Below are 15,787 nucleotides of genomic sequence, written 5' to 3'. Positions count from 1 at the left end.
ATGCACTAAGAGCTTAAAATAAAACAAATAAAAGTCATGGCTGAATGAATATGAAAGCCTTAGAATAACTTGTCTTTTAATGAAGAAGAACAAAATGCAATTGGTTTACACTCATTGAATTGGAAGGTATTATGTGCTTAGTTTATAAACTCATTATTATACTCTATCTACATAACATTTTTTTCTGAACCAACATTTTTTTCTTTTTCTTTTAATTGTGGTTTCCTACATATATTGTTCTTAACAATATGAAGTCCAGACCATGTGAGCTTAAACGATTTTGTACTTGTTAATACATCTTTTACAGATCAGTCATGCTTTTACATCATAAAATGATTTATAATTATATCTGTTTAATTTATATCTTTGTGTATTCTTTCTGTATTTATTGCGAGTAGCAAAAGCATTCAGTGATGAGATAAGAAGGAAAACGATCAGAATGTCTCTGGAGTGAATATAGTCCTCATAAGAGATGAAGGTTTCCCTTTGCTTTTCTGTTTAGAAGCATCAAAGCCATGTGCAATATTCCTTCGCATCCAATAGCTGAAGAGATGTTGATAAGAGAGAACTGGAGGAAAGAATTGGAGCCTTTTATCCTACCTCTGCTGATAATGGTGTTTTAATGTCCTCAATGGACCTGAAATACTCCAACAGAGGTGTTTCCTCCATAGACAACCTCCTTCCTTTAATCTTAGGCTCACGTAAGAGGGTATTTGAGAAACTCAAACTAATGTGGAAGCAGGGTGTGATCTCAGCAATACAGTGAGCAGGTATAATGGCACTATCTACTTCATAGAGTTATGGGTGTTCAATTAACAAATAATTGCACATTCTAAGTGTGAAATAAATTTTAGCTACTAAATATAGGTATGAAAATGAAAGAGATAAAACAACATATCTAATCATTGAATGCTAAGAGGTCAGGGTTTAAAGCATGAATCTGCCACTTACTTTTTCCATCCAGAAAATTGTGTTAATACATCTCTCCCTCATAGACTAGAAGGAATTTAAAGAGTTATGAATAGTACTCAGTGCAGGACACGTGGAACACTTGCTGTATGTTACTTACTCTTTCCTATACCTCTCTTGCATAGGGGAGATTAAATTTTTTTCCAGAATTGGTTGTACTGGTGTTTTAAAGAAAAAATTTATATTTCTAGTGTGTACTACCAGGCATCCTGAAATTCTTGGGTCTTCATACAGTATGTTCAGAGGCAACCTGACTGTGCAGGAACTGTCTACAAAGGCTGAGCATGAGATCCAAGTCCCTTAACTAATCCTACTACAAAAAAATTAATAACTCAGGAGCTATAGTTATTAAAAAATTTTTAAAATTTGTTTCTATTAGGCTTTACAAATAAGGAAAGCAGTTGTATGCATATTATCATACTATTTTCTGTGGCCTTAAAGAACTAGAAAGAACTAGAGCAAAAATTACCATTTATGATGAAGAGGTAATAGTGTCACAAGTGTAGACTTTGGTTCTACCCACAGGGTCTACTACTTACCAGCTATGAACTTTCGGTGAGCTACTTTTATATAACTCATGTTTCCTCATATGTTAAAAATGGACAAATGGCTGTACTTATCTCATAAGGATGCTGTGAGGATTAAATGAGTAAGTTTGAATAAGGCAGTTGAAATAATACCTCTCACACAATTTATACAGTTTTAGTTGTTTATTAGAGTGACATTCTACATTGCACCTCTGTCTTATGCAAGAATCACTGTTTGATTGGTTGATAAACTTTGCTTTCTTTATTGACTATAAACTGGCAGCTATTTTTCTGTCTCCATTGTCCCCAAATATTAGAAATCCGCAGTGATGGAGGGAGGAATAGCATTGTTTACAGTAATACTCACTCAATGCTTTCTATTTGAATACAATATTGCAAGGAAATGATGTATTATGTTATGAAGGGATTAATATTACTACTATCAGTAGGAAAGGACTTGCCATATACTGTCGGGATCATCTATTTTAACCTTCACAATAATTCTGCAAGATGGGCACTACTAATTTTTATAAATAAGGAAAATATCTGTAACATATTAGGAAGCTTATATCAAGTTTCATAATTGTACATGGTGGACACAAGACATTATCTAACTTTAAGAACTCAGACACTCTCTATTCACAGTGATTAGGACTTTTCTTTTGAAATTTGTCCCTGTGTCCTGTGCCAAGATACTGCTTTTGACTGATCAAGAAAATTATGCCAATAATTACATCTTCAAAGACCTAAGATGCATTCGGATGGTAATTATTAGACTATTCAATGAGGATTTAGAATGGTATTTTCTTAGGGAAGTAAAGCTGTAAGTATTTGGGGGTATTACCAATCTATTTCATATGAGATTTAGGTGAACATTCATTCTGGGCTAGTTTTTTTTTTGTTTGTTTGTTTTCTAAGTCTCATTTCCCTCTTCACTCATAAGGAGAGAATTTGCTGAGTCAGAGTCAGCATTTGAGACCATGCAAAACCAAATCTCAGAAGATCAGCATAATTCTGAGAAGCAGAACATGCTAAATTCTTCACAAAGGACTTCTATCTCCAAACTTGTATGACTCTTAAGTTTTCTAAGTATTCCAGTATGGTAAAACATTAAACACAAGTAAATGCCAGCTGGCATATCTAAGTTATTGCTATTTCATTTTTTAGGAATGGCCAGCCAAAATTTCACTCTAGTGTACAGTCTTAGTCTCCTCTTACATATCCTTTCCCAGCTCCTGGGCCAGCCAATATGGTGCATATTCAGCATTCTAAATGCAAGGACTGGCATCGGTACTTGAATGTGTCAAAAAAAGTTATGGCTTTGAAAAGTCAGGACGGCATTTACGACAAATTCTTGTACTTCTTTCTAGATGGAGAGGAATGGTGAATTTTTAACTGAAGGGCTGGTTTCTGTTTGCTGTTCTATTGGTGTCTAGTCAGTCAAATGCTGTATCTAATGCCAGGGATAATAAATCATGCAAGTGCTTTCTTTAAATTTGAACACCTGGTAGAAAGAACTTTTTAATGCCTAAAGTGGTGGAAACTTTTGAACATTTAGCCTGCTTTTTATGCCAGCTAATTTCATAATTTTGCCAACAGTCATAAAATAGGAACCATAATATCTGGAGGGCCATTGCATAAACTTGCAAATCAAGCTGATACAAAACACTGAAAGAGAAAAGAAAAGCAGCATCATATATATACAGCTTTTTTTAATTTTAATTTTTATTTTTTGGTATTGGTATCCACAGCATCATTTATGTCATGAACCTGGTGATCTGTCTACTTCTAAAGAACTGGAATGAAATTTTTGGATTCTCACTTCAATAATTGCTTTAGTAACCTACTTATGAGACATTCAGAAGGGATTTTTTTTTTCACATGTCAGTAGGAGAACCTGAGGACCACCACTTCTGAGCCTCAGGAGAAATTTTTCTATGTTAAAAAAAAAAGTTTAAGTAGCATAAGAATTCTTAAGTTCTTTTTATTTGAATTTGAGTTTCTTTCTGGTTATCGTATTAGAGTCTCTGTAGAATTTTCTGAGTACTGAGTAGTATTCTTGTTTAGATTCCACTCTTCATATTTTATTTCCAAGTGCTTTCATCATCATTTCTGTCACAATAGAAGAAACATACTACTCACATATCTCAAAAAGTTGGAAAACATTTTTGAATTCCTAATAGTCCATTACATTTAAATCATATGGATAAAAAGAAACATTTTTGATTTATCTTAAATTTTGAGGCTAAAAGTTTTTCAAGGTTGTTTTAGGATTTAGCTCACAGCCAGCAGCATTACAATGGTGCCATTTTTCTGAGTCTGAGAATGGGGATCTAACTGTTTGAAACTCTCTTTCAGAAACAAAGCCCAATAAATTCACAGTATTTTATTTTCAGATATATGTAGATATATCTGACTGGGTAAACATTTGAACATTTATTTTAGGCTGATGAAATGCTAAAAAAACCACAAAAAATTCCAGATAAGGAACACTATCAAAATCTCAAATTTCTTTCTCTGTATAGTTTATAAGAATGTTTTTGAAAGTCTATAGCTCATGTGCTGCACAGTTGCTCCAATTTTTCATGTCCTAAGTATTGAAGATTCAGAAGGAGACTGAAATTCAAAGAAAACGGATTGGTGAGGAATTGGAAAAAATGAGTGTTTTATTTACTGTGCATTTAATCTGCGCCTGGCACGAGGTGGAATATTATGTTAATCCTTAAAGCTATATTCAACATGTCTGCTGTCAACAAGAGCAATCAAGTAGGAAATAAGGTTTACATATGTGGAACAGTAAGGGAAATAGCACAAGACAGGGAATAATTAAGTGCTTAATTGAGGAGCCAGTATTGTCCACTCTCAATCAAAACATGGGTATTCCTTTATTGTCACATTGGTTCACTGTGTCTTCATTTGAACATGCATTATTTGCCTTTCAGCTGGGGTCTGCCATGGATTGGAATATACAGTTTAGATGCCTTCATCACTGTCGTCATCACTGCCATCACCACCACCACCATCATCATCCCCAGACACCTGGGTGTGTCAACTTTAGTACCTATCTTAGGCATTGTATAGAATGAGTTCAAATGGATGTAGTAAATCTTCACAGGAATTTCTAGGCTGAACTAGAAATATGGATTAGATAGACATAGTTGGAAAAGGGGACAGCTATGGAAATATTAGTATCCTCGAATAATGCATTGCTCTATAGTATTAGTATAAGTGGAGTTTTTCTACTGAGAATGGTGACTGACTTGTCTCTAGGCTGAAGAGGATGTTTTCCTGGAAGTGGTATTTCAGAAGTCTGTTGAGGGAAGAGAAATACCTCTGTTCTTGTTGCAGATATTTTCCTGACAGCTATAACAGAGGAATGATGAGCATCCATGTTTTAGAGGTCAAATTGCTCTAGAAACCTATTTGTCTAGGAATATACTTTTATAGTTTTAGTAAATTAGGTTCCTGAACAACTGGTAAATTTATTATTTTAATTTCATAGATAATATTCAGTTGAAAATAAAGACATATATCATTTGTGCTTTTTCTTGCAGTAATTCCCAATAGCAGTGGATTATTCTTACCTAGGAAATTCTGATGCTCCCATTTAGGAGTTTAGTGTTCTCAACGTGTCATGCCTGGTTGAGAGTCACTGCTTTAATAAATCACTCTTTTTGTAAGGTGTGTTTAGTGATTCCTTAGGTATATTGTCTCAAATTCCAGTAGCAACTCACTAAGTGCAATGACCTTTACATACTTATAAATTTTATATCAAATTCAGTAGGTATCAATGAACTCATTTTGTCCCAGTGTCTTAGATATCATATTTGCCCAATGTCCTGTGTATAGGATGGCTTTTGTATGTAAAAGATGTAACATCACCACAATGTCCTATTAATAGGAAAATCTATTTTCATTCTTAGTAAGAATAAAGAATGTGTAAGCTTCATATTATAATTTCCATCCAATTTTAATGCACTTTTGTCAATTTTATTGAAATATTTGCAGAATTGAAAACTTAGAACATAATGGGTTCCAAGACACATAGAGCAAATGATTAGAAGGGCCAGAAATTGAACCATATTTGTCTCTCACTTCAAACCTGTGCTAATTTCATTTGAACCAGTAGAACTCAAATTCTCCATCCGTGATGATATTGTATGAGATGTTGTTAACCTTGTTCCTCTAATCCTTAGAGTTTATTTTTTGTTTTGTATTGAAATAACAGCAGTTTGCTTTATCTCTTTGCTTTTTTGCTTTAAAGGAATAACCACAGTCCTCACTATGACCACACTAAGCATCAGTGCAAGGCATTCTTTGCCCAAAGTGTCCTACGCTACTGCCATGGATTGGTTCATAGCTGTCTGCTTTGCTTTTGTATTTTCGGCCCTTATTGAGTTTGCTGCTGTCAATTATTTCACCAATATTCAAATGCAAAAAGCCAAAAAGAAGACATCCAAACCTCTTGCAGAAATTCCACCTGCTCCAGTACCGAAAGAAAAGCATCCTGAAGTACCTCTGCAGGTATTTGGTTTAATCTCCTTTAGCCTAAGTTTTTAGCTTTTTTGATCAAATATGTGTCAGAACTTGAAATTTGAGTGACAATTTGTAAGTAACTTAAAAGTCCAGGAAAGTATAAGAAAGTTGTTTATGAATTCAAAGTTTAAAACAGATTAATAGCTTAAAAATTAAACAGCTCTGAATGAGGCAGATATAATCAAAACTACTTTTTGTTTGAAAGTTCCTTTCAGAATGAAAGTTTCTCACAGAAAGAGGCAAAAGGTCATATGTACTGTCGTGAGTAACTTGTGGACATTGTTGATTGGTTTGCAAAGGCATTTTAGTGGACCTCATTGCACAAAGTAAAGCAATGGCTCATAATGTGACCCCAAATGAGGACTATCTCCTGGGACTGGGAAGAACCTGTTCACTGCTATTTAATAAGAAAACAAAGTCAACAAACAAGATACATAATTGTGGTTGATGTACATCCATAATTGAGAATTTTTAGCTCTAATGGGATATATTTAATAGAATGTAGAAAGCCTAATAAGAATTACTATAATTTACATTTGACTAATCAGGATTCTGATTTAAGAAAAAATGATCATGGTTTTTTCCCACATGGTCTCTAACTGTATAAAACAACAAGTTCTTCATAAAAACAGGAAATATAATGGGCATTCTCTTTCTCTCTCTTTTTCCTTCTGTTTCTCACCTTCCTGCTCCACTACTCTGCTTTCTCTCTTCTTCTTTGTCTCCATTTACTTTTCTTGAATAAGCAGAAAAATGTCTGTAGTCACCCATGCGCAGCCTAATGTAGTTGCCACTAATGATCGTCTAAAAATCCTTTGATCTATATATACCCAAATCAAAGTGTGCAGAAATAATCAACTTTATTCTCTTCAAATGACAGCTCAGTCCTTTCTTCCTTCATTCACTTACCCACTCATTTGACAAATATATATTTAACACCAGCTGCCAATCAGACTCTGTTTGAAGGTCTAAGAATCATTAATGTATCAAAATATCCCAACATATATCCTACAGAATGGAGTTTATGTTCATTTGTGTGAGGTGAGGGAGGGGAGGCAATTACAAAAAAAAAAAAAAAAGTAAAACAGGTAGTGATTTAGGTGTAGGTAGTGCTATGATAGATAGCATCACAGTACTACAGAGGCCAGGAAGTAAGGGTACAGAGTGAGAGGCCTGGGATTTGACTCTCAGAGAGGAGAGGACAGTAGAACAAGTGAGGTTAGGTGCCCTCTGTGGCAGGGATTAACTTGTCAGAGTCCTGAAGTTCATGGCTATGCTGGGTCTCTAAGAATGGCATATAAGCAGGTAGAAAATTGAATGCTTTTCTACCAAGTTTACATAGCTTATCTTTTCTTCTAAGTGACTCTGTATCATCAAGATTTTCAAAATTATCAGAATGCATTTTGTATACTGTTTTCAGTTTTAAAATACTGTTTTTCAGTTTTATTTTCTTTGGTGGTTTTATTTTCTTTCCTATTCACCATGGGAAACTTATTGCCTCTCTGCCTTTTATTGATATTTCATTTGTTTTGTTGTGTTGAAGCCCTGGCCAAAGAATCCTATTTACAGCTTCTTTAAAAGCATCATGCCTTTGATTTATTCATTTTATTGTTTCTGTTTACTTATTATCGATTCAAGATTTTATTTTAATTCCATTTTTCTTTGGGTTAATTATGCATTTTTAGCTTCTTGAGTTTGCTTCTTGATAATTTATTTTCACTGTTTCTCATGTAATAATAAATTTACTGCAGTGAGATTTCTTTGTCTACATCTCTGGAAATAATCAATAATTTTGATTATATAATATATTTGTTAACTATTCTATAATTATGTTGTTGCTTTACTTTTTGAGCAACAGATTATTTGGAGATAACATTTAAATTTCTAAGTGAGTTTTTCTCATTTATTTAATTTTGTGTCATAGTGCATATATGATTAGAAATATTGCATATGAAGATTTAAATGTTAAAATATTTTCATTGTGCCCTGAATCATGCTGAAAATTTATAATGCTTAAATTTAAAGGAGTTAATTTTTAATTGTCAAGTCAGTTTTACTTAAAGCACTATTTTTTACTGTGTGTGTATGTGTGTGTGTGTGTATGTGTGTGTGTGTGTGTGTGTGTTGGTGAAGGGCATAAAGTCATAACATTTATGAATTGGGAAGGACTTTAAAACTAGTCAGAATCCTAATCACATGCTTCATGTCCTCTACATTGTGTGACTGTGTATGTGTTAGGGCAATTTGCTTGATGAATATCTGTGTCCTAATAACAGTGATTAATGGGTTGCCCCTTCCCCAACTTCCTGAATCCAGCTCCGTTACAGAGAACAGCTGGCTTTAGAGTGTCAGTTGCCATTGAATGGCTTTAGTATCAAGTTCAAATTTGAAGGTTGAGAACACATTAAACATCAGGGGGAGACTATGGGAGAAATAGATAAATAGAGAAAAAGAAATCAAAAAGGGGAATTTAATAAGAGCAAAATTTACAACATATTACAGAAAGGAAATATTCTAAGAATCTGCCAAGGTTGAAGTTTCAATAGAGACTAATCAGACTGTTAAAATTTGCTTATTCAAATATGTGTTCCAATGTGTACTACTGTTTACTTATTTGAATGATACTGACTTTGCTTAAAATGTGTTTGAGCCCCTCATTTGGAATTGACTTCAGAGTTTAATGATATTTAGTAATTCAATAGTCCTTTGGGAAGCTCAGTAGTGGTTTGATTCATTGTCACCATATGTGACCTATGGACTGTTAATGACCTAGCAGAGGCTTATGGTGACCATTTCTATTCTCTGGGAATTGGAAGCTTACGGTTTATGGAATATTCATGAAATAGGAGAAGAGGCCAATTGGCAGGATGAAAGAGAAGCTATCAGTAGTTTGAGTATGTTCTTGGATATCTCAGGAAGCGGAGCAGATGTTTTGTTTCTGCTCATTATTATCTTAGTTCTGCCTTTGAATATATCTCTAATACTTGAGTTAAACTCCATTCTTGTGGCTTTATTCTTCCAAACCCTTACTACTTCTTAAAATACCTTCTCTTCCACTGATGGAGATGATTTGGATGAACAGAATGGTTTGAAAAATAAGTAACTGTAGAGCTGTAAAAGGAAGCTGTCTTAATTAAATCACATTTTAAAAAATAACTTAAAAATATATTCTTTATCCCTTTTTGGTCACAAAGTGTGCAAAAACTCCAGTGATAACATTAATTGAACTCTTGTTTTGTGTTAGGTACTATGTGGTATACTTACCCTGTGTTATTTAATTGCTAGCTCACAATGTCCTTTACAGATGAAGAAACTGAGGTCTGTAGTTTTAAATATACTCATGATAAAACAGCTAGAAAATGATAAACCTAATATTACAATTAATTCAGCTTTGATTGCAGAGCTTGTTTTTCCAAACTCTATAGCATTTAATTTATGATCTCTCTATAAAGAATAGATATAAGAATGCAGGTGTGTATATATATAGATCTATATGTGTACATATGGTACATATATGTATAGATATAGATAGATAATGATCAGCCCAATACCGGGTCTTTTGTTCATATTCCTATGAATAATGAATAATAATAATTTTTTAATGTTTTTATCAGACAGTATTAGGAACTTTCCCAGGCATTTTATCTATAATTTAATTCTAATAACATATATAATATGTCCTATTTTCATTCATGTTTTACCAGTGTGGAAATTATTAATTAGGAATTAAGTAATTTGCCTAAGGTCTTCTGTCTGGTAAGTGAACCCAATACTTTTAAGTCTCAGTCCTTAATGACTGATTAGACCTGTTGAATGAGAGATATGGAGGATGGGATAGAGGATGGTGGTGTCATTAACTAGGTTCAACTTTAGAAAAGGAAGATTTCTAAAGCAAGACATTTTTCTCTTTTACTACAGAAGTGATAACTTTCCTTTTTCTAATTACATGTACATATTTCTCTACTGCCTATATATCATTTTCCATCTACTTAAATTCTTTTTTCTCTTTACTTTTATTTCACTGTAGATATTCTGCATGAACTTTTCCATTTCAAACTGTACATATATTCTTACAAGCTATTTGCAAAATTAAAGAGCTATTTCCTCTGCTTATAGTCTTTAAGGAAAAGATGATACAAAAAAGAGAATATAAATAATTCAAGGTATACCTTAGAGTTAGTAATTCAAGGGCCCTCTTAAGAATCTCCTTTTTTACTATCCACTTTCCAAAGTCAAACACTAGTTTTGTTTCCCATATGGTGTTCTTTCTGAGTCAGCTCCGGAATCTCCAGGACATGGTCTCAAAGTTCCACACCTATAATGTAGGGACAATCGTAGAAACTTCTAGAAAGACTTGTAGTAAGGATTGCATTACATCATGCATGTAAAATATACATACAGCACTTAAGTGCCCAAAATAAATGTACTCATGATTATTACTGTCCTTAATTTCATTAAACATTTTTAACATTTAAAGTATTCATGACCTAATTTGTCACTTTATAATATTCTGTCATATTTCCCTCAAATTATTTCATATGTGATTCCTGTATTTGCCTAGCTAGACCTTAAGCTCATCAGTAAAGTGATTATGATTTCATTTCATTTTCCCATGCAACACATACTATAGTATTTCACAGTAATAGTTGTCTGTTGATTGATTAGGGATCAACTATAGGAATTGGACAATAGGAAATATGATACCTCTGAAAACGAACATATTTATCTCCAATTTTCCAAAACATGCCTTTTATGTAAAATTCATAAGGCAGATGTTAAGTAGTGAGTTATAGCTCAATCACTGTAAGCTTTTAGGACAGCAGATACTCATTTTAGCATTCTTTTTTTGTCGTTACTATTTTTATTTTTATTGTTACATAATTCTGTGGTGCAATATGATGTTTCATTTCACATATACATTGTATATTGATCAGGTGTGAGGCACACCTTGTCAGCAGTTGGAGTTAGCTAGTGGGCAGCAACAGAAGACTAAGGACACTGAAAATAAAGCAAAATGAATAACCTTGACAAATCTACACGTGTAGCTTGTGCATTATAAGAAAAGATCATTTTATTGTCTTTTTATCATCTTAGTCATACCACTTTCACAGATATGAAATATTAAATACAATGATTTCCCTGCATGCTTCACTCCATTGCTAAAGGGTGTACAAACTAGGTCAGTTTCAGATTTTTACTTCAGTCATTCTCAAAACTGCTCTTAGAAATGCTAGTATTTAAATAGATTAAGCTTACATGCAAAACAAAACAACAACTTACTTTTCCATGGGTTCTTATTTCTTTCATTTCTTAACTTACTTTATAGTCTTTTTCCATGGCAGTTTGAAAAAGGACATGAAGCGGTACTGTCAGTTCATTTGACATTTAGGTGTGCTGTGACAGAAGTTTAATGACATTCTTTAAATCTTATATAAATAAGTACCTCCCCAAACTCATACCTTTTTAAGTACAGAATGTTCTGTAGTTAGTAATGCTCTTTAGGCAATGAGTGATTGTTTAATTGCACAATTATTAAACTGTATGATTTAAGTGTCACGAATACCAATTATGTTTCATCTTCAATCATTTTTATGTTAGTTTGGTTATTTTTTGAAGGTGCATAGATATGATATGCTAATGCATGACAGCAAATCTCAGCTAGACAGTATACAAGCATCTACCAGGCAGCTATTGTGCACCAGTCACCAAGCAAGGCACTGAAGATTCAAAGAAGACAAAATGTATGAATTTAGTCTAGTGACAGAGACAGGCTATTAATTTTGTGAATGACTATATTTAGTATCGAAATGTACAGTCCAAGTGTCATTTTTAGAATAATTTTAATATCCTTATACTAGTGTGAACTCATCTTAAATTTTACTGCTACCTTAGATCTGTTAACACTGATGTCTATATTCAGTTACATCCTGGAATCTATTGAAATTATGGGGTATTTATGGAATACCTATAATCATTAGTTTGGAAATATTGTTCTTGTGTTTACTACCATGAAGGTAGTGGGGAAGATAGACATTGAATAATTAATTTTAAAAATAATGACAAATAAGCTAATATTGTGCTGAAGAGATAAAGGTGGTAATGATGAATTAGAATTAAGCTGAGACATCAAATTAGTCTTTTAAATGCAAAAAAGTGACAAGTGATGGGATATCATTCAAAATAACAAGAGGAAGAAGCAGTCAATTTTAGTAGCTTATTGAAACTTTATTATGTATATTTTGGTAATTATTGGTAATAATGTCCCATGGAAAGAAAAATAACAAGATTAGTATCATAATTGAAGATAGCCTATTTCCTTTTTTAGAGGGCACAATGCCATAAATTTAATGCTGCCTTAGTAAGACTGGTTATATTAGCTAGGGTTTAAGGAAGAAGTAAGACAACTTTTCAATCAAGAGTAATGAGTGTGAGCATTTGTGGTATAGATACAGATATAGATGACATAGATTAATAAAAAATTTGTTCATGTATTTTCATGTACTCTATTTATAAATATTATGGCAATGAAGAGGGCTGTGAAGCATATTTAATATAAAATTTGAGAAGGTCCATGTCACCATGATCACCATCATATGAGAATGCCCATTTATTGCATAAGTACTATATGGTATGTATTGTGCTAGTTTTTGCTTCACATGTGTTGTCTCTAACCTTGACAACAAATCTTATGATGAGTTGTGTGTTGTTATGCACATAATTTAATGGCTGAGAAAACTGAGCCTCAGTGAAGCATTTTGGTAAGTTGCCTAGATCATATGTGTAGTAAATGGTAGAGTTGGATTTGAGCCCTGTCCGTTTGGCATCAGAAAGCTGGATGCTTTTAGATGCATGGTGCTGCCTCTCACCTAGAAATAACTGCAGGCAGACATTAAGGGATTTTTGTCTCTTTTCTCATTTCTCCAGTGCAGCTTTGATCTCACAACCCAATACTTTCTTTTCCATTTCTCCATCTATTAAAGGAGGAAGTTAAGCAAGACAATAGATTCCCTTCTAATTTAAACAATCAGTGTCACTACTAACTCATCCACTCTGTAAATTAATGCAGATTTACTCTTTAACATGTATATAGTTTAGTATACTTATTATATCAAGAGCTGATTAGAAGGAAGGTAGTTCTTTCTGGAGTCATTAAATCAGATACCATTAAATATTCAGGTTATTTTATGCTCTTCTATACAGCAAAATTCCATACTGCTCCAACAGCAGCAAATCCATCAACTGATGCACTAACCACATGTCATAAAGTATTTTAAGCATTTTATATATATTAACTCATAATCTTCACAGCAATCCTTTTTATAGATGAGGAAATTGAAGCCCCAAAAGGTCTAAGTGATTTGCCCAAAGTCACACAGCTGCTAAGTGACAGAGCCAAGATTTAAATTCAGATAGTCTGCATCCAAATGTATGTTCAAAAACCAGTACAAACTCCTGCCTCTCATCACTGCTGACCTCTTCCCAACCTCCTGGTGCATACCCACTTCCAAACCCATCCCCAATTTTTCAAAAGGTTGTCATAATGTTCACATGTTGAAATTAAAAGCTGTACTTGGAAATTCTATCCCATTTATAAGCAAGTCACATCCTTAACCAGTAGTTTAGCAAAGTCACAGGAAATTAATATACTCTAAATCTCCAGCTTAGCATAAAATATATGTGGATTTTGTTGAGGCTAAAAACTGTAAATTTAATACAGTCATGTAACAAACTGTAGATTAACCAATCCATTTTTTCCATATTTTTTTGACATTTTAATTAAAACCTTGAAAAAGTATTACTCTTAATTTTGATTTAGAATAACCAACTTTAGCTGGGCACAGTGGCACATGCCTATAATCCCAGCAGTTCGGGAGGCTGAGAAAGGAGGATCATAAATTCAAAGCCAGCCTCAGCAACCACAAGGCACTAAGCACCTCAGTGAGACCCTGTCTCTAAATAAAATACAAAATAAGTCTGGGGATGTGGCTCAGTGGTTAAGTATTCCTGAGTTCAATCCCTGGTACCAAAAAAGAAAAAAAAAAACAGTAACCTACTTTACATGCATTAATATATCACTTAAGCTTTTGTTTTATAACAAACATTCAAAAGAATCATTTTAAATGTTGCAAGAAACATTTTAAAGAAGTTAAAGAGGCAATTTTTGCCCTAATGGAATTTGTACTATAAAGGTGACAGAATATAGTGAGTAATTAAGAGGAACAAATGTCCTATGAGGACCAAGGGACATTGTAAAGAAATGTACTGACCTTTATGGTGTGGGGGCTGGTGGAAAAACTCAGAGTTGTATGAGGTGTTTTATTGATAATCAGCACATGAAGAAAGTCAAATAAGTCAGCTACTCACTGTAAATATCATTAGTTGACTTATGATATTATGGACTAGCTTACGGATTATTTTAGAATTACGATATAATTTATAAACTACTAGCATATTATTGGAATTTTTATTTTTCCATTTACTTTATTACTTCCCCAGCATACCCGGCACAAATTTCTTAAGAATGTAGCAGATGATAAAGAAATACCTACTTCTTGATTTCAGTCTTCATGTAGCTGAAATATTGATTGTTTTGTCAGAGATAGCAATTGTGAATGAACCATACCTTTCCATTGGTAAAGTTTTATTATTAAATGTTTTTAAAAGGTCTTTCAAAATTTTTATTTATTTGATCTTTTTCCATCTATGTCAACAATGTGAGTGAGCCAGTGCTTCTTTTTGGAATGGAAAAAAATCAACTTCAAAAATATACAACTCCTTTAAACATCTTCCCTCAACATTTAGTTATATTTTCCAGCAAGTTCTAGTCCCTAAGCTACCGAGTAAAATTATTCATTCCTTCTGGTTTATTTGACTAAGCTGCCAATTTTCCCTTTGCTATTTTGAGGAGCTAATTTTCCCACAACATAATATACATCGCTAAATTTCCAGCTTTTTGCTCAGCCTCAGATGATTTAGCAGTTTCAAGAAACATCAGTTTGGGTTTGACTTATTTCATTTCACTTAAATGAATTAGAGGACATTATGTAAGAAAAAAATGTCTTTGGTACAAGAAAATTATTATGTATTTTTGTCAATTTCCCCACAATTTTAAGAAGAGATCACTTTCCATTTAGATTGTAAGGTATAAAATGCATTCCTTAATATTATCTGGTATTTCTAATTCCACAAGATATTTATCCTGCCTAGATCCTTTTCTTGAATAATATACCATATGCTTTTCCAAACTGTCTTTTGCTGCCCTCTTTAGTGCTCCTGAATTTTCACCTTCTTCTTACTTATTCTATAACATTCTTTTCTCTTTCAATTTATAACACTTAAGCTTTGATTTTAAGTTTTATAAATTTGCTACTATCATATAGATGATTTGTATGGGGATTTCTATATCCATTCTAGTTTCAATGTTCTCAAACAATATAGTCCAGTGAATTTTTCTTCTCAGTCTAACTTCTCCTTTTCCCTTTCTGTTTCTTTTGGGAGTGGGTTAGCTAAAACAAACCTCAGATTCAAAGAGGAGAAAGTCAACTCTTCATAAACAAAATGGATATATTATTGTTTCTAGTTTACAAACCATGAGTATATATATATGAACAATTGGGGTGAGTCTATTGGGCAGATTTAAAAAGGAAGCATTTTGAAAATATGAGCTTTAAGACCAGAGTTTAGTGCAGACCCTGATACCCAATATTCATTGACTATGTCAGTGAGTGAAAGAGAAAAGTAATGCCATGTGGTTT

At 33.2% G+C, this 15,787-nt stretch overlaps 1 protein-coding gene across 1 annotated transcript in view; it reads left to right on the top strand.

The window, feature by feature from the left end:
- Gabra4 (gamma-aminobutyric acid type A receptor subunit alpha4) overlaps positions 1–15,787 on the top strand; it is a 67,136-nt gene that overhangs the window by 23,004 nt on the left and 28,345 nt on the right. Inside the window, exon 8 of the mRNA XM_015481808.2 lies at positions 5,761–6,020. Coding sequence (XP_015337294.1) covers positions 5,761–6,020 — 260 coding nt within the window. The remainder of the gene's footprint in view (positions 1–5,760; positions 6,021–15,787) is intronic.

Source organism: Marmota marmota, unplaced genomic scaffold (genome assembly GCF_001458135.2).
Source record: "Marmota marmota marmota unplaced genomic scaffold, marMar, whole genome shotgun sequence".
Classification (NCBI taxonomy): domain Eukaryota; kingdom Metazoa; phylum Chordata; class Mammalia; order Rodentia; family Sciuridae; genus Marmota; species Marmota marmota.
The sequence above is the reverse complement of the archived record's forward strand: the minus strand, read 5'-3'. Positions and strand labels throughout refer to the sequence as shown.